Source organism: Galleria mellonella, unplaced genomic scaffold (genome assembly GCF_026898425.1).
Source record: "Galleria mellonella isolate WM207_F2 unplaced genomic scaffold, CSIRO_AGI_GalMel_v1 utg537, whole genome shotgun sequence".
Classification (NCBI taxonomy): Eukaryota; Metazoa; Arthropoda; class Insecta; order Lepidoptera; family Pyralidae; genus Galleria; species Galleria mellonella.
Window position 1 is genome coordinate 4,617,623 of NW_026442112.1, and position 19,128 is coordinate 4,636,750.

General features: G+C 34.9%; 2 protein-coding genes across 2 annotated transcripts in view; both read right to left on the reverse strand.

The window, feature by feature from the left end:
* Window positions 1–742: 742 nt before the first annotated feature.
* On the reverse strand, window positions 743–4,292 carry LOC113512782 (uncharacterized). Its single transcript, XM_026896699.3, has 4 exons — window positions 3,823–4,292; window positions 3,543–3,714; window positions 2,450–2,581; window positions 743–1,056 (listed from the first exon to the last, which is right to left on the reverse strand). The coding sequence occupies exons 1-4, from the start codon at window positions 3,933–3,935 to the stop codon at window positions 820–822; spliced, it is 654 nt and encodes a 217-aa protein (XP_026752500.2). The 5' UTR covers window positions 3,936–4,292; the 3' UTR covers window positions 743–819.
* A 10,064-nt stretch (window positions 4,293–14,356) lies between these two features.
* Window positions 14,357–19,128, reverse strand: part of LOC113512774 (phospholipid-transporting ATPase IF-like) — a 35,262-nt gene continuing 30,490 nt past the window's right edge. The window contains exons 14-17 of the mRNA XM_052898712.1: window positions 18,488–18,633; window positions 17,183–17,350; window positions 15,902–16,057; window positions 14,357–15,424 (exon numbers count right to left, since the gene is read on the reverse strand). Of these exons, the coding sequence (XP_052754672.1) occupies window positions 15,232–15,424; window positions 15,902–16,057; window positions 17,183–17,350; window positions 18,488–18,633 (663 nt within the window). The 3' untranslated portion in view covers window positions 14,357–15,231. The remainder of the gene's footprint in view (window positions 15,425–15,901; window positions 16,058–17,182; window positions 17,351–18,487; window positions 18,634–19,128) is intronic.

Consider the following 19,128-nt stretch of genomic DNA (forward strand, 5'->3'; position numbering starts at 1 on the left):
AGGGAGGTCGAGGGATGGACAGCATCCCTCTTAAAACATATCTAAAGCCTAACTGCGATTTTCAACTCATCTACCAAGCGTGGCAACTACTGGCAAAGCCCCCCCCCCCCCCCCCCCTAAGGGGAGGCTTATGTTCAGCAGTGGACTGTTAAAGGCTGATATGATGATGGTGAATATTTAGAGATACAGATTTCAAATTTTAATAATAATATAGTTCAATAGAACTCAATGAAAATATGAACAAACAAATAATCAATCCAACCACAAGATAAGCTACTGATGCCCAATAGTAATACATAATAAAAATTTTATTAATTAATTGAAGCATTTAAAGATTTTATTTTTTATACAACTTAGAATGGCAAACAAGCTGACGGCCCACCTGATGGAAAGTGGTAACCGTCGCCTATATACATGAACAGTACCACGGACATAACAGAGTATACTCTTTTGCCCAAGATACCCCCCCATTGCGTTGCCATTCCTGAGGACTCAGGTGTTATTCCTCTGTACCCTGTAAATTCACGCCATATCCCACCCTTCAAACCAAAACACAGCCATGCAAACACAACTGCTTTACGGTAGAAACACGAATTGGACAGAGGTACCCAAGCAATTGACTTCTGTACAGTCTCCCTCTGGAGAGTGTTCCTATAAAGAAAATTGCAACAAAATTTAGTTATATTTTCATTAAACTCCATTGAAAGTAATTATGGATTAATAATAAAATTAAAGAACTAAATAATAAATTACCTACGTGTATATTTATAACACTATATACATTTCCGTCTACAATAACAAAAACTATAACACAATCATTTAATTCACGTCTTCTGCATTGTCAAAATCCTTTTCAATCTCAGTCAACTTTCTTCTAAAAGTGAAATTGTTTCGTATTTCAAGGTAGGTAATGAACGATGACGCCACTAATTGGAACACGGTCAAAGTAACTAAAGTATTGTGGAATCTTTTTGTGATATTTCTTAAAAACTGGAACACCACCTTTGGTCCATCTGTTAGATCAGGTATTCTGAATGTACTGTACCTATTGGCAAACTGAAAAGAAGATAAAAAACATATGTAGATCATAATTGTAAGAAAAAAATTGAAAGGTGTCAGTTTGAATCTGTAACTGATTTGCTATTAGTTAGGTTCTCAGCTCTTATCAATTGAGTTACCAGTTCATATTGCATTAAATATATCTACATTTACACTAATATTATAAAGAGGAAAGGCTTGTATTTTTATGTGTATGTTTGTAATGAATAAACACAAAACTACTTTGCCGTTTTCAAAAATTCTTTCACCATTAAAAAGCTACATTCACCCTGAGTAACGTAGGTTATATTTATTGCTAGAAAAGATTAGGGATCCTTGCTAAAACTTTAGTAACATAACTCGAGATGTAAAAAAATACTATAAAATATCTTTCGCCGCGTGCACTGCGGAAGCTATTGGTGATAGAACAAAAGTATGTTCTACAATATTGAAGAAAACATCAACAACTACAAAAAAACTTCGCGATACTATATGTCCAACTATTATCGGTATGTCACAATAACACTGTTTAAAATGTTGTAAAAACGTCCACCCGTGCGAAGCCGGGACGGGCCGCTAGTCATTTCATATATTAGTGATAGTTAAACTACAGCACAGATAACACAGTTCAAATTTTATGAGAATGTGAAGAATGAAGTGTAAAGCACATTGGTTACATATTGCAGAAATTAGGTCTCAGGTTTTGGTAACATTTTGGTATGTCAACAACAAAACATACTTTCAAAAGGAGAAAGGTACTCAATTTAATTGTAATTTTTTAGCAGTGAGTCTCAACCTTTTTTTTTTTGTTGCGGCACATATTCAACGATTTCAAAATTTGGCGGCACACAAAGCAAAAGATAAAAATTATTTACTTACTACACACACACACACACTGCGTAAATAGTTTGTGACAAAAATTTTAAATATTTGCAAAATTTGGCGGCACACTTTTAAAATTTGGCGGCACACAAATGTGCCGCGGCACAGTGTTTGAGAATCACTGTTTTTTAGTGTTTGTTACCTCATAACTTTGTCAGTTCTAAACTGATTTGGTAAATTCTTTTTTATCTGAAAATATATACTTACAGAACAGTCTCACAGCAATATTATCGAAATCTGTTCAATAGCTTATTGTTTAATTTAAAATAACTGCTTTTGTCACAATTGGTCTGCTTTTTTTCTTTGTGGAATACACTCTTTATTTAATATTTTCATTTTAAGATAGAATGATAAACAAAGAGATGATTCACCTAATGAAAAGTGGTAATTTCACAATAGTTTAATTTACATTTTTTACTCGGTGAAATTAATAAGTTTCTATAGAGAGCATGCAAGTTGCACAATATCTAATCTGCTATCCTAATTGTACATAATAAAAATTTAAAATTGTTATGTATATTATAATTACCATCAATGCTGCCGTAGGACCAAGTACCATGGGATATGCTATGCCGAAGCTTAACTGTATAGCTGCAGATCTGACTTCATAGCAAATAGGGCACATATCTCTCTTCATCAGTAACATGTCTGATGTTATCAACTGCAATTGAATAGAATATTTATATAGTATTTGCTAGCTATGGCTTTATTTTTGGGGAATTTTATTACCATTATTAATGGTAATAATAAAAAAAGTACCAGAGGGAGACTTTGTACAAAAGTCAATTGCTTGGGTACCTCTCACGCACAACGGCCCAAATGGGAGGCTAAGTGCGGAAAACAGAGTCTTTCTTTCTTTGGGTACCTCTGTCCCATTCGTGTTTCTACTGTGAAGCAGTTGTGTTTGCATGGCTGTGTTTCGGTTTGAAGGGTGGAATATGGCGTGAATTTACTGGGTATAGAGGAATTACACCTGAGTTCTCAGGAATGGCAACGCATGGGGGGTATCATGGGCGAAACAGTATACTCTGTTATGTCCATGGTACTGCTCATATCTATAGGCGACGGTTACCACTTTGCATCAGGTGGGCCATTAGCTTGTTCGCCATTCTAAGTTGTATAAAATAAAAAAATAAAATTAAAAAAAAAGTTAATTATCATTTCAGCCATTAACTGTCCACTGCTGAACACAAGCCTTCCCAATAAGGAGTTTTGCCAGTAGATGCCACACTTGGGTGATGGGTTGGCAGGCATAGTTTGACTTTTAGAGATGTTTTAAGAGATGCTGCTGCCTGTCCCTCTACCATTAAGTTCCCTTAGTTGCCTCTTACAATACCCATGTGAAAAGAAGGGTCGGTCCCATAGAAATGCTAGAACCAGTCAGCAACTGTAATTTCATATTTTATATAAAACAATGTTAAAAAAGTATTTTAAAATTGATAAGTAGCATTTGCTATAAATATTGTGTGGAAGTATAATAATATAACTGAGCCAATCTCTACATTTAAGAAAAAAAAAGATATATTTTTTTATTGGCTCCTATGTTGAAGAAAAGGCTGGTGTATAATCATAATATGTATATTGTTATAATCTGAAAAAATAACACATTTCGAAAATCTTACATGTCTGTGAAATAATGTAGTCATGAGGCCCGGCATCAAAGTGATAGGTATAACTGACGAGTAAAATCCATATGTACCAAGTTTCAATTTGTTCCTGTAATGTCTGTTAATTAGTATTCCGGCGAACGCATTAACCCCTCCAAGAACACTCGGCCCATAACGCAATGCCCATCTGTAAATTAGAGATGTCATAAAAATATATAAATGAGTAGGTTTAACTTAATAAAAATAATGGCATAACCTCAATTATTTTATTTGATGCATTTTCTTTATTACTTACACATCTGATATAGAATTCCATTTATCAACAAGGTCCCAAATATATGTAGTGGCTTCCACTTCATCTAGAACGACAGCATCTTCAGGAATTTCTTTAGATTTCATTAACGCCATATCTTTCAATATAAAATACTAAATTGTCTTCAAATTATTACTGGATATCGAAATAAATACATTAGTTTATTTCAGGTAAATAAAATATTTAATTACTGCTGTTTACTACATTAATAATTCTAGTATAAACAGAATTCAAAATTAATAAGAATTTAATACATAATATATTTGTAAAAGTCGGCTACTTCGGCTAGTACTAACTTGACACCAAAGGTTGACACTAGTGATGCCGACTTTACTAATCTGTCCACATATTATTTTACTGAGCAATTTGATCGAATTAATTGCTCAATCAAGTAATTAGTGTAATTAGTAGTCTAATTATTTTCAAATCATTAAACTACTAAAGTCTGTACTTTACTGTACGCGTCTACTAAGTAATTGTTCATGTACGAGTCGGTACGAACATTATCGAGTCGGCGCGATCGTATGGTATGTCTTTTTAGTACGTTGACAATTTAGTACATTTAATATTATTATCAAAGTAAATTTGTAATAATTAAATGGTATACATATTTTAAATGAAAATTAGTATATTATTAATTCATTCGTTGTCGAATTACTAATTAGTAAATTATGGAATGGTATATTATTAATTTCGTTGTCTAATTATAAAATTGGTAATTACTAATTTAATTTACTAATTCAAATAATAAAATCAATAGGATTCGTGCACCGCTGATTAACCCCTTAGATTTACACAAAACAAAACAAAACGCTGCTCCATGGAATGGAATTCGTTAAAGGATCCTTGGTCTAATTATTAGATTTGCTCTGTGTCTCAGTCTAAGTTTGACTACCTAGTCTTAACAAGGTGTTCAAATATTAAAAAGGGTACCAAATGAAGACAGACGTCAGTGAAGATGCTAAAATATAATTATTTATTGTTGTAACGCGAGCCCCTAAAACCGCCACCGCGCAACGGCCCCAAGTAATTCCCCTTTCCGATGGTCCTCCCCGCGCGCGTCGCCCTCCCGTGCATTATTGTTAGTAGAGTTGTTAAAAGGTTCGAGTTTCCCGAGTCTTCGACTCATTGAAGGCTCGAGTCTCCTATGAAGGCTCGAGCTTCAGCCTTGAGCCATATTGGGAAGGCTCGAGCCCAGACTCGAGCCCTAGTCCCAAGGCTCGAGTTGCGACTCGAGCTCTGTTTTAAAAACTCACTACACAACATTTTGCTCCAAAATAAATCTAATAAATATGTTTTTCTCAAACATGCTTGGAAATGTGAGCATTATTTTGACAATCTTCGAGATAAATCAAAATTACCGTACAGGCCAGATATATGCGGGCAGCGGCCGGCAAAAGTTGTATGAAAATCCATATCTGTCGTGTTTTGCGGCCAGATAAGTTACTATGTAAACTCATATCTGTCCTGTAATTTAAAAATGAAATGTTTTACTTCGAAACATGGCTACCAAGGAGGTAACTAATACAAGGTTTTATTTAAATTTCGAACTGGCTTGCAAATAGAAAGCTGTTTATTGGAAAAAAAACCAAGGGAACATTATGGCGCGTGAAAAATTATTATTGTTCGTTATTCGTCATTGAATTTAAAAAGTAAAATTGTGTTTTTGATTTCCGCGCATTGTTTGAGAAAAGTACTATACAAGCCTTGGTCACAACTAGGCATTGATGGACTCACGTATGTGTGCCACGGTTACACCTCGGCCCACATTTGTACGTTCGTCCATCAATGCCTTAGTTGCTGGCCGCTGCAGTAATGTACTATTATTAATTTCATACATACATACATACATATCTGTCACGCCTGTCTCCCATTAGGGTAGGCAGAAACAATGGAACGCCAAATGCTTCGATTTAATTATTAATTTCACTGCTGAATAACATATATTTATTACAATTTTGTACCTCATCCTACAGAGGAAACTAAACGCGCCGATCCAGTGTTGTCGCTAGTTTTTAGAACTACCCACATTACTATTAATATTATTGTAATAATTACTTGTATACGCCATTCATGTAGCGCAGTTTGCCTGGTTTAAATAAAAATAAATTTTATTATAGTTTTTACTGGTTAAAGTTTGTTAGATTTACAAAATGATTGAGGAAGATAATGTAACATCGGAACACATTGAGTTTGATACTACTGATACTTCGCTTACAGAAAATGAAGCTTCAGCATCTTCTATAGTGTCGAAAAAGCCGCGTATTTGTACTACATAGATATGACTCCATAGATATGACTACATATATATGACTTCATAGATATGACTTCATATGTATGACTTCATAGATATGACTACATAGATATGACTACATATATATGACTTCATAGATATGACTTCATATGTATGACTTCATAGATATGACTCCATAGATATGACTTCATAGATATGACTACATACATATGACATGAAATGAAATATAATGAAATGAAATATTTATTTGCTTTAAACAGACATTTGACATTATAAGGGCCATGTGACAAAACTTTTTGGCATCTGTTTAATTGCCTTAAAATTGTAGGCATGCAAATCTAATTTATTCCTTAAATAAGGATACAAATTTAATTTATACTACATTATTATGATCATAGAATAATAAAAAAAAAAGAAAAAAAAAAGAAAACAATGCTCAAACAATTATCAAGTCAAATCAATAAATGTAAGTACATATTCAATATCGTCAAATAAAATTAACAATTACATTATTATTATTAAATAAATACAAATTACAATAGCAAATTTATGTCAAGTCTTAAGGATTTATATTATTAATAATTATGTTAACTATTTTTGGGATGTGTAGGCATAATATTCTCCCATACTGTAAAAGACCTTATCCAGAAGCCATAGATGAAGCCGTTTCTTAAATATTTTCAAGGGAAGGTCTAAAAGATCTGAAGGAAGTTTATTATATATTTTTTGGGCCATAAATGAAACATTCTTTTGGTACAAGATCAAATTACTTTTTGGTATCACAAGTTTATTTTTTCTGTGTGATCTAATGCCTTCTTTGAGTTGTCCGCATGTATTAAATAATTCAGGGTGTTGCTTAATAAAAGTACATATAGCAAATATATACATGCAAGTCAGGGGAAGGATTCCTAATTTTTTAAATAATGGCCTACAAGATTCCCGGCACCCCACATTGCTAATAGCCCTTATACATTTTTTTTGCGCTTTGAGGATTCTTTCTATATCAGGCGAATTCCCCCAAATAATCAAACCATAACTAAGTGCCGATGAAACGAATCCATGATATGCACTAAGAGCAGTCTGTATGGTTGCAATCTGACGCAATTTATACAATGCAAATACAAATTTATTAATTTTTTTACAAACATTATCAACGTGTTTCTTCCAATTTAAGTGTTTATCTAACGTGATACCTAAAAAAGTAGTGGAATCCACTACTTCTATATTATTATTTTTGTAATTTATATTTAGGTCAAGGCTGGGGCTTGAATAAGTTTTGAAATGAATTATTTTTGTTTTAAGTAAATTAATTTTTAAATTATTTTTTGTTAACCATGTTATTATTTTATTTAATATATCCTTAATGTCATTTTTGAAAGTGTCCAAGTCTTTACATTTACATAGCAATGTACAGTCATCTGCAAATAAAATACATTTTTGGTCAACTGAATCTGGAAGATCATTTATATATAGAAGAAATAGTAACGGGCCCAGTATACTACCTTGAGGTACCCCGGTTTCATTAATTTTCAATTGGGAACGTGTTACTACTCTTTCATTATTGATTGTATTTGTCAATTCTATGCATTGTCTTCTATTATGCAAATAACTTTTAAACCACTCAAGTGATATTCCTCTGATTCCTAAATTTTCTAATTTTAATATTAGTAAGTCATGTTTTACTAGATCGAACGCTTTTGACATATCAAGAAATATTGCTACTGTAGGTATTTTGTTATTGATACCTTTACAGATATCTTTAACTAAATTGTAGCATGCCAGTGTCGTGGATTTGCCCTCTTGAAATCCAAATTGATCGTCTTTAATGATATTATGTTTTTTAATGAAATTATTCAGTCTTATAGCCATAACCTTTTCAAAAACCATTGCGATCACTGAAATGAGAGCAATTGGTCTATAGTTTGTAATATCGATATCGTCTCCCTTTTTATAAATAGGTTTTATTATCGAAATTTTTAATCTATCAGGGAATACGCCTTTTTCCATAGACAAGTTTATAATATAAGTCAATGGGATAGCCAGCTGGTGAGAACATAATTTAAGTATTTTAGACTTAATATTATCGTATCCAGTTGAATTTGTATTATTTAGAGCTAAGATTATGCGACTAATTTCATCTATTGTCACTGGCATTAAAAATATGCTATTGAGTGTATTTGACTTATTTAATTTAAAGTCGCAATGATTTTTGTTAAAGTGATTATTATTATTTTTTGTTATGTCAATAAAATAATTATTAAAAGTGTTAGCAATGTCATTCAAATTATTTATAATTTTACCATTATATTTAATTTTATGAATGTCATGCTTCTGTGATAGTGTGTCAATATTTTTTCGTATAATTGTCCAGGAAGCTTTACATTTGTTTTTTGATTGATTTAGATACCTATTATTATTAATTCTTTGCGCTTGATTTATACATTTTTGTAATATTTTAGTGTATGGTTGATATATTTGTTTATTGTTTCTTTTGTTAGATTGTTTTGATTTTATGTATTGATAGTAAAGTCTACGCTTTTTGTAACAACTTTTCCTTAAATCCACGGTGACAGTTTCTTTTTACTAGAGTTTTTTACTTTTATTATTGGGAAGCACAAATTATATAATAATGTAAAAATATCGTGGAATTCATTAAATGCATCATTGACCTCTTGTTTATCTAATATACTCCATAGATATGACATCATAGATATGACATCATAGATACGACTACATATATATGACTCCATAGATATGACTACATAGATATGACTCCATAGATATGACATCATAGATATGACTACATAGATATGACTACATACATATGACATCATAGATATGACTACATAGATATGACTACATACATATGACATCATAGATATGACTACATAGATTTGACTCCATAGATATGACTACATATATATGACTCCATAGATATGACATCATAGATATGACTACATATATATGACTCCATAGATAGATATGACATCATAGATATGACTACATACATATGACATCATAGATATGACATCATAGATATGGCATCATAGATATGACATCATAGATATGGCATCATAGATATGACATCATAGATATGACATCATAGATATGACATCATAGATATGACATCATAGATATGTCATCATAGATATGGCATCATAGATATGACATCATAGATATGGCATCATAGATATGACATCATTGATATGTCATCTTAGATATGACATCATAGATATGTTATCATAGATATGACTCCATGGATATGACTACATAGATATGACTCCATAGATATGACTACATATATTTTTTTTTATACAACTTAGAATGGCAAACAAACTGACATATCTATGGCCCACCTGATGGAAAGTGGTAACCGTCGCCTATAGACATGAGCAGTACCATGGACATAACAGAGTATACTGTTTCGCCCATGATACCCCCCATGCGTTGCCATTCCTAAGGACTCAGATGTTATTCCTCTGTACCCAGTAAATTCACGCCATATCCCACCCTTCAAACCGAAACACAGCCATGCACACACAACTGCTTCACGGTTGAAACACGAATGGGACAGAGGTACCCGAAGCAATCGACTTTTGTACAAAGTCTCCCTCTGGTAATAGAAGATATCATAGATATGACCTCATATGTACGACTTCATAGATATGACTCCATGGATATGACTTCATAGATATGAGGACATATGTATGACTAGAGTTGTTATAAGGCTTGAGTTTCCCGAGTCTTCGACTCATTGAATCATCGATCCAGTGTTATCGCTAGTTTTTAGAACTACCCACATTACTATTAATATTATTGTAATAATTACTTGTATACGCCATTCATGTAGCGCAGTTTGCCTGGTTTAAATAAAAATACATTTTATTGTAGTTTTTACTGGTTAAAGTTTGTTAGATTTACCATTGAGTTTGATACTACTGATACTTCTTATTTCGTCTTACTTTCTATCTGTTGTATATCAGTAATTCAATGTGTCAGAGCTCTTCTAGAACCACCCTCACTGTTATAGCTTTTTATGGAAAAAGCTATTATTATGTAGGGTTCTAACGCATAACCTATCATCAGTTGCAATACGCCATTCACAATAAAAAACATGATTAATTTGTGTCCTTTTATTTCATTTTATACGTACTTACCACAATTAAATAAAAATATTTCATTGTAATATTATCAGGTATATAAATAAAGCTCGAGCTTCGACTCGAACCCTTTATTTAAGACTTTTGAGCCTTCAAGACTCGAGCCTTTAAGACTTACGAGCCCTCAGAGCTCGAGCTTTGAAGACTCAGTAGCTTCGACTCGGAGCTCGAGTTTCCGCCTCGGAGCTCATTTTTCACAACACTAATCGTTAGCTTAGCGACGCCGCCGGCGCTGGCAGTTACGAATCAGCTCTTAAGGCATTTTTACGTGACACACTGGCGCGCGCGTTTACGCCAGTAATTCAAAATGTAACTTCGTTTCGATAGTAAACGTATGTTGTGAAATTTATAGTATTTCCATTCGATGCCTTCACGCTATTGTTAACTAATGAAAAAGAAGCTTAATCCTAGAAATATTCACTATTATAACGCTGTACGTAGGCAGTTTTAACCCCTTATTCATATAAAACTACAACCTCCTATAAACCTACATATTTAAGGTATTACACTGTTTTGTCACTTTCATACAAACTGAACATTTAATACAAAAAAAAAAGAAAGAGTAAAAACAGTTCAAGAGCTTTATGAGAAATTTAACGTTTTTATGAATAGGGCGGGTTTTTTAACCCCGCGAGGGTAGAGTAGGCTGTTGCCCATTCCTCACCTCGGTGGAGCGAGGGATCACGGAACCATGGTATGGTATACATAAATACACAAAGAATAGTAAAAAATAAGTAGGTAATACATAATCATGAATAAGTATAAATGTTTGTATTGTGACGGGATCGAACCTACAACCATTGGTAGCTTTTCAACTATTTTTTTAATGGATGATAATGGAATGGTAACCCCACACGTGCTGTCGGTATACACCGGCGGGACACCAGTAAAGGATGATAGGTGAGGATGAAGCAGGTCAGTTAGCCCATCGTGACGAATTCAACAAGAATTGTTCACGATGGTTTCCAGGGGAAAGCACGTGGAGGTCGACCTAATAAGGCATATTGCTAGCAATGGGGCTGTCAAACTTTTGTCAAACCTTTCCCCCCGCTTTTCAACTATTAGACCACCAATGTAGTCAATAAAACTAAATAAAATATAAAGACTTGATTTTTATTATACGTAATGTAAGTTTACAAATATATTTACTTACATTCATAAGCAACTTATAATTAAGGCATAATAACACTTAGACGCAGATACAGTAGCGGACTAAAGGGATGGGGAGAAGCCTGCCACCGGCCTCTGGCCTTGGGGGGTTTCCATTTTCCACATTCATATCTATGTTCTTATACATACAAATGGAAACAGAATAAAAAGCTTGTAAAATTACATTAATGAATGTTACATGAACTTATCAAACCTCATTCACTATTCACCAATGAACGTTCACTGGAAACCCGTCATAGTATACTAATAGCGCAGATGAGGGGGGAAAGGGATTGTTAGCAATGGAGTTTGACTGCCCCATGCTAGCAATATACCTTATTAGGTCGACCTCTACGTAGTTCCCCCTGGAAACCATCGTGAACAATTCTTGTTGAATTCGTCACGATGGGCTAATTGGCCTGCTTCATTCTCACCTATCATCCTTCACTGGTGCCCCGCCGGTGTATACCAATAGCGCGGATGGGGCTATCATTCCATTATCACCCATTAAAAAAAACCTCATTCAGGTGCACCTCCCCCCCCCCCTCTCCCTGGACCCTTTGACGAGCTTAGTCCGCCACTGCGCAGATATGGCGCGATTCTATATAAAATTTATCTTACAAAAATATCGTATCATTCATTAAGAGCACAGCCGATATTTTCTCGTCTAATACCTATTATAGGTTACAAAAATAGATATTTACAAATACCTAATATTAGATGTATTCACTTATATATGTGTAGAAAGATTAATCTAAGTACTTTAATAATAAAAATAAACAATTACCGGAAACGACCAACAGAAATAAACAATACCGGAAACGGCCAACACGATGGGTTCTTTAATTTCACGTTATATATATAAACTAATAACATTGTAAGTTGTATAAAAAAATATAGGTACGGTAGATATTAGAAAAGATATTAAAGTTTTAAAAATAAATGATGTATAATCTATACTTATAATAAATCTGTAGAGAGGTCAATTCTGTACATGATATATATTTCCAAAATAACTATCAGGGGGTGATTAGTGATCGATACTGATGCCAAAAATGCAATCAGTAAAATTTTTGTCTGTCTGTCTGTATATTCGTTATAGAAACAAAAACTACTCGACGGATTTTAACGAAACTAGGTACAATTGTTCTTCATACTCCTGGGTAGGTTATAGTATACTTTCATCACGCTACGATCAATAGGAGCAGAGCAGTGAAGAGAAATGTGTCTGTAACATCAAAATCACTGAACCGTGAGAAGGGACATAGGCTACTTATTTTACGAAAAACGACGGAAACACGGACGAAATCGCGGGGAACAGTTAGTTATTAAATAAATTAATAGTTATAATAATACTCCCTCGATCTTATAGGCTTCGAGGGACGTCTACGCCGGAGTTATTATTTTTTTTATATTGAAAATTGTAATGGTCTGAATGACGGACAACTTTGAAAATTCATTAAAAAAAAAATAAACAAGAGAACAATTGTGTCATTATTCCAATATTTTTTCTATACAACTTAGAATGGCAAACAAGCTGACGGCCCACCTGATGGAAAGTGGTAACCGTCGCCTATAGACATGAGCGGTGCCATGGACATAACAGAGTATACTGTTTCGCCCATAATACCCCCCATGCGTTGCCATTCCTGAGGACTCAGGTGTTATTCCTCCGTACCCAGTAAATTCACGCCATATCCCACCCTTAAAACCGAAAGACAGCCATGCTAACACAGCTGCTTCACGGTTGAAACACGAATGGGACAAAGGTACCCAAGCAATCGACTTTGTACAAAGTCGATTGCTTGGGTACAAATAAATGCTACATAGGCACACCAACTGTCCAGTCCTCAAGCTAAAAAACCCTGTGTTATCAGAAACCAGGCAAAGAGCGTCTAGCGGTACAACCAGGAAACCCAGATCCGAGCCAATTCAGACAACTTCGTTTCAAAAATTGAACCAGGAACCCAATTTCTGCGAAAGCAATGTTCTTGCCGCTGCTTTAAGGAAATCGACAATTAGTGCAGGAAAGAAGTGGAATAAATATAACCCTAGCCGGCTAGTCAGCGTATAAAATACCTTCTTTTTTTTAAAAGGGCCCTACAGACCTTCAGATTTTCAATTTCTGTTGAAAAGTTATCAGTACTGACTTAACTTTACCCTCACCAATGAACGTTCACTGGAAACCCGTCATAGTATACTAATAGCGCAGGTGAGGGGGGAAAGGGATTGTTAACAATGGAGTTTGACTGCCCCGTTGCTAGCAATATGCCTTATTAGGTCGACCTCCACGTGGTTCCCCCTGGAAACCATCGTGAACAATTCTTTTTGAATTCGTCACGATGGGCTAACTGACCTGCTTCATCCTCACTTATCATCCTTCACTGGTGCTCCGCCGGTGTATACCGTTAGCGCGGGTGGGGTTACCATTATATTATCACCCATTAAAAAAATAGCGCAGGTGAAGTTACCACTAGTTCTTAATACTGTAGTTTCACTTTCTTCTTCGTCCTACCCTCATTCCAAAAAACAAGGTCGCCAATGTTTTTTACCCATATTACAGAAAAGATTTGGCTTACTTTTACGACCGGTCGCATGCCTGACGTCAACCCTCTTGAAATATTTTGAAATACAGACTACTTATTAACGAGATAAGTCATTTTATTAGCCAAGTTGGATCTGTATTTTAAATAAATTAAAATGTTCAATAATATGAACTACAGAATAAATTGTTATAATAATTTACATATTATTACAGGCTACAATGGCCCAATTTGTTAGTAACATAACCTTAGTCTAATGTTAGTACATCTTACAATAAAATAAATAAATAAAAGAAACAATAAACAAAATATATATATATATATATATATATATATATATATATATATATATTTATATATATTTAATTTAGATTTTAATTGAGCAGAAAACGCTTTTTATTTGTGTACTATTGCTTTTTTTTTTGTTTGTTTTGTTCATGTTTTGTGTGCTACTGTGTGAGTCGCATGCTTGTTTGATTAAATTATTTATTTCTTCATTCTTTCTTATAAAAATAAATTTATAAAGTTATAAAAATAAATTTATCTTTGCACATATTGTAACATATGTATCAGTAAACAACTAGTCTAATTGTCAATCACAATATTATCACAAATCATGATTTCATATATTGAAATCAACATAATTACATTATGTAACAATAGGTACATTAATCTATTATATAAATAAATTAATTTTATTTCTATATTTGTAATCATTAATTCGTTTTTTATCCCTGTAATGTCATAATCTTAGATTATTTAGATAAAGTGCCTCCTTACAAATGCTTCGAGAAAAGCGAAAAAAGAAAAATTTGACAATTAGCTGACAAAAAGTTGACCGTTTTTGTGGCTCGATGCTCTATGTATATAATCTAAGGTCATAATATATTATCACAAGACCTAGTTACTTACTAGGTGATATGCTACTACGCAGCCAACAACAAACTTTGCTCGTGTTACATCGTTTAAAACAATATAATTATGCACAAAGTTCCTTTGCCTAATTTGTTTACACGTAAAAAAAAAATATTTCAAGAGACAGGTACTAAATAAGAATAATATTTTTCAACAAATATTAATCTGTAAAACAGCACGTCATTATGTTTCTAGTTCACATAAGTATATTTAAAGGGAGGCCGGGTGGGCCTTGCCCACACTAGAATTGTCTAATGCCCACTCCAAAATAAGAGAGCAGCTAATAACTATGGGCAATGTCTGAAAGTACATATATACTTTTTTTAAAGGTTAAAGGCCTCTGGAATATATTGTTTAATGAACTTTTAGCTCATAATCTGGTCACAAAAATTTCCTGCATAAAATGCATGCTAGGTAGCTGCCTCTTGCCCCACTTGTCGGATATGAGGCGAGCGCAGAAGTCAGGCGCTAGACACGCCGCCACCACCAGTAAGTTCAGCAACCAGAATGAGAGAGACGATAACAGTCTTGTGTACGTCCCTATAGGGTCGGCGTCTGATGGTCTGAAAATTAAAACAAGTTTTTTTTTGATGGGTGAAAATTGTATAGTAACCCCGCCTGCGCTAACGGGATACGCTGGCGGAGCACCATTGTAGGGTGATAGATGACAATGAAAACAGGCCAGTTAGCCCATCATAATGAATTCATCAGGAATAACCATGATAGTTTCCAGAGAGAACCGCGAGGAGGTCGACTTGGTTGGGTATATTGCTAGCAATGGGATTCTCAGTATCCATTACTAACAATCCCTTTCCCCCCGGACTCAGGTGTTGTACCTCTGTACCCTGTAAATTCACTGCGACTACCATTCAAACTGAAATACAGCTATTGAAACACAACTGTTTCATGGTTAAAATACGAGTAGAACAGAGGCAAACGAATTTTCTAGAAAGTCTCTCTCTAGTATTAGGACTTTTTTTTTTTATATAGACTATATGGGCATTCCAATGCATCTAATGTACTTACATGTAAATACTTACATTGAAACAGTTGCGTAAACGGAGTCGAACGCAACATAGACTAAAATAGAGAGCAGTATGGAGATCACGAAGAGGACAGTGTGATAGCGCGCCTGCAGCCACAGCTTGAGGCTCACCACCATTATCGTTAAGTGGAACAGTGCTGCTCCGTATGACCTGCAAGTATATCAAGTTTTTTAAACATATGATAATGGAATGGTAACCCCGTCTGCGCTATCGGTATACGCTGGCGGGGCACCAGTGAGGGATGATAGGTGACGATGAAAGCAGGTCAGGCTAACTGACCTGCTTTCATCGTCACCTATCACCTATGACGAATTCCATTAGAATTATTCACAATGGTTTCCAGAGGAAACCGCATGGAGGTCGACCTGATAGGGTGTATTGCTGGCAATGGGTCAGCTGGAATCCGTTACTAACAATCTCTTTTCGCCTACCAAAGCGCTATGGAAGTCGTTGTTAAAGACTAGAAGGAAATTTACTGTTTGTGTTAGAGGTTTTACTTGCTGTCTAATCCATCATCACCATATCAGCCTTTAACTGTCCACTGCTGAACATAAGGGTCCTCTTAAGGGTTGACCAGTAGTTACTACGATTGGCAAGCGAATTGGCAACTGCAATTAGGCTTTGGAGATGTTTTAAGAAGGACGCTGCTGCTCAGGCTTTGGAGATGTTTTAAGAAGGACGCTAGGACGCTGCTGCTCATTCTTCGCCCTTCTTTAGTCACCTTTTACAACACCCATGAGAAAGGAATGGGTGGCCTCAGTTTTAGCATCAGTTTCATAGAAAAAACGTATCTAAAGTTATAAAAATCTATAGTAGATAGAGTTTCACGCTGTCTCTGAGTTTGAAGATTCTATTTATTTATTTATTCTTTATTGTACACAAAAAATTACAAACATATATATGAAATAAAGATATACAACAGGCGAGCTTAACTCTGTAAGAGTTCTCCTCCAGCAAACACTGAGTGGAGAGGAGCATTAATTACCAGCGGGCAGTGTGCGTACAATAATAGGAAACAGTATTGTTGTTTCTATTAAGAAATAATAAATATGTTGACATATATACAAAGTAACTCAAATAAATAAAATCATAATACATACATATCTGTATATAATAATACATATACATAGACATAAAATATCTCTTTACATACAAAATACGTACATATACATACATAGACATAATAACTTTATGAGGACAGAAGATGCTCTTTTAATCTGCTCTTGAATATATACAGTTAGGTTCCTAATAAGTCCTATTCTCTGATACACTTACGTTAAGTCAATGTTTTTTCCATCTTCACTGATGACCGAACTTGTGAAGACCAACAGCGTGAACATATAAATGATGACTGAATGGTAGCACGCAGACAGGACCCACACAAAAAAATTGCTCCACGTCATCAGTTTGTTTCGACTGATCTCTCGATATAATGTAGGGTTCCTGCAATATTAAAACTTTTTATTATACTACTATTCGCCACATCTTTTTATACCACTGAGGTGGCAAACGAGCATACGGCCCGCCTGATGGTAAGCCTTTGAACGTCTGCAATACCAGAGGTATTACTCGTGCGTTGCCGACCCTGCAGAAATCTCTTTACTCCTTTTTTGAAGATACCCACGCTGTAGACTCTTGGAAAAACCTTGACATGGAGCTCATTCCATAACCTGAGCATTCGTGGAAGGAAACATCTCTGAAGCTGCTTTATATACGACCATCTAAACATTCACAAATTGCACTTTTTTATGGAATAAAAATAAAATGGTAACGCCGTCTACACAATTGGCATGCACCGGCGGGGTACCAGCGAGGAATAATAGATACAGGTGAAGTTTTTTTGAATGGGTGGTAATGGAATGGCAACCCCGCCTTCGCTAACGGTATACACTGGCGGGGTACTAGTACGAATGATAGGTGAGAATAAAAAAGCAGGTCATTTAGCCCATCGTAATGAATACACTTGGAATTCAGTACGACAGTTTCCACGGCGAGATCGACCTGATAGAGTATATTGCTGGCAATTAGATTGGTAGTCCTCATTGCTAGCAATTCCTAATGAGGATGAAGTTAGGTCAGCTGGCCTATAGTGATGAAATCACCAGAAATTAACCAAACCACACATCACCTAATAATAACCTCCAGGAGGGAAGGGATTGTTAGTTATGCGAATTACTACTCCCATTGCTAATAATATACCCTAACAAGTCGACTTCCCCGTGGTCCCTCCAGGAAACCATCGTGCTTAATTCCAAGTGTATTCACCACGATGGGTTAACTGACCTGCTTTTTCATTCTCGCCTATCATCCCTCACTGGTGCCCCGCCAGGGTATACAGTTAGCGCATGCGGGGTAACCATTCCATTATCATCCATTAAAAAAAAATTACCTCTCTCTTCCCGACCCTCGGATCTAAGTTTAGCTCCAAGATATGTTATTGTTAAAAACATCCAACATCTACCCATGATGGATCTACTTATGTGTCTCCAAATAATAAAATGTACTGAAAAACTCTGTACTCCTGAAGGGTCTACGTCCATCATTGCGCGCTGTATCAATAGAATTGAAGTGGGCACTCACTGCAGCAGTAATGAGGCGGGCCACCTCTGTTCAGTGACCGCGAGTATCAGGCACGGCACCGACGTAAATATCAAATTGTACGCAGTCAGGTACATCGAGTTGTATATCGATTGTGTGGAAAACCCGTTGTTTATTTGAAAGAAAAACTGTGAACAAGCAATGCAAAATGACAATCAAGTTATTAGTGATAAATCAACGTATAATTTAGGATTTCAAGTCACTGGGTTGGCCAGTTGGCCAAACCTGCATAAAACACAATTCTACAAAAATAAAACCGACCGGGAGTATTCATGCACCAGTATGAATACCTACTGCTGTTTTCTGCAATTTATTGTTGTAAAAGCAAGTTTGAAGTTTTATCTTCACTTTTATGTGTCTACAAAACAGCTCCCAATTCCCAATTTATTGATCCAAAAATAAGTAAGATTCCTACAAAAGTAGGTCTACAAACATATCAAATAAGTAAAGGTCCCCTTGGATAGAAATTTCAAGTAAAAGGAAGTACTCATAAATATCATCTCTATTCTATAAGCGTCATAGATTATTAAACTTATATTTAAAATACATAAAAATGTTGCGGAAGATACAAGAAAATGAACACAAATGTAAAACGTAAAACAATTGACAACACATCCAGGGCA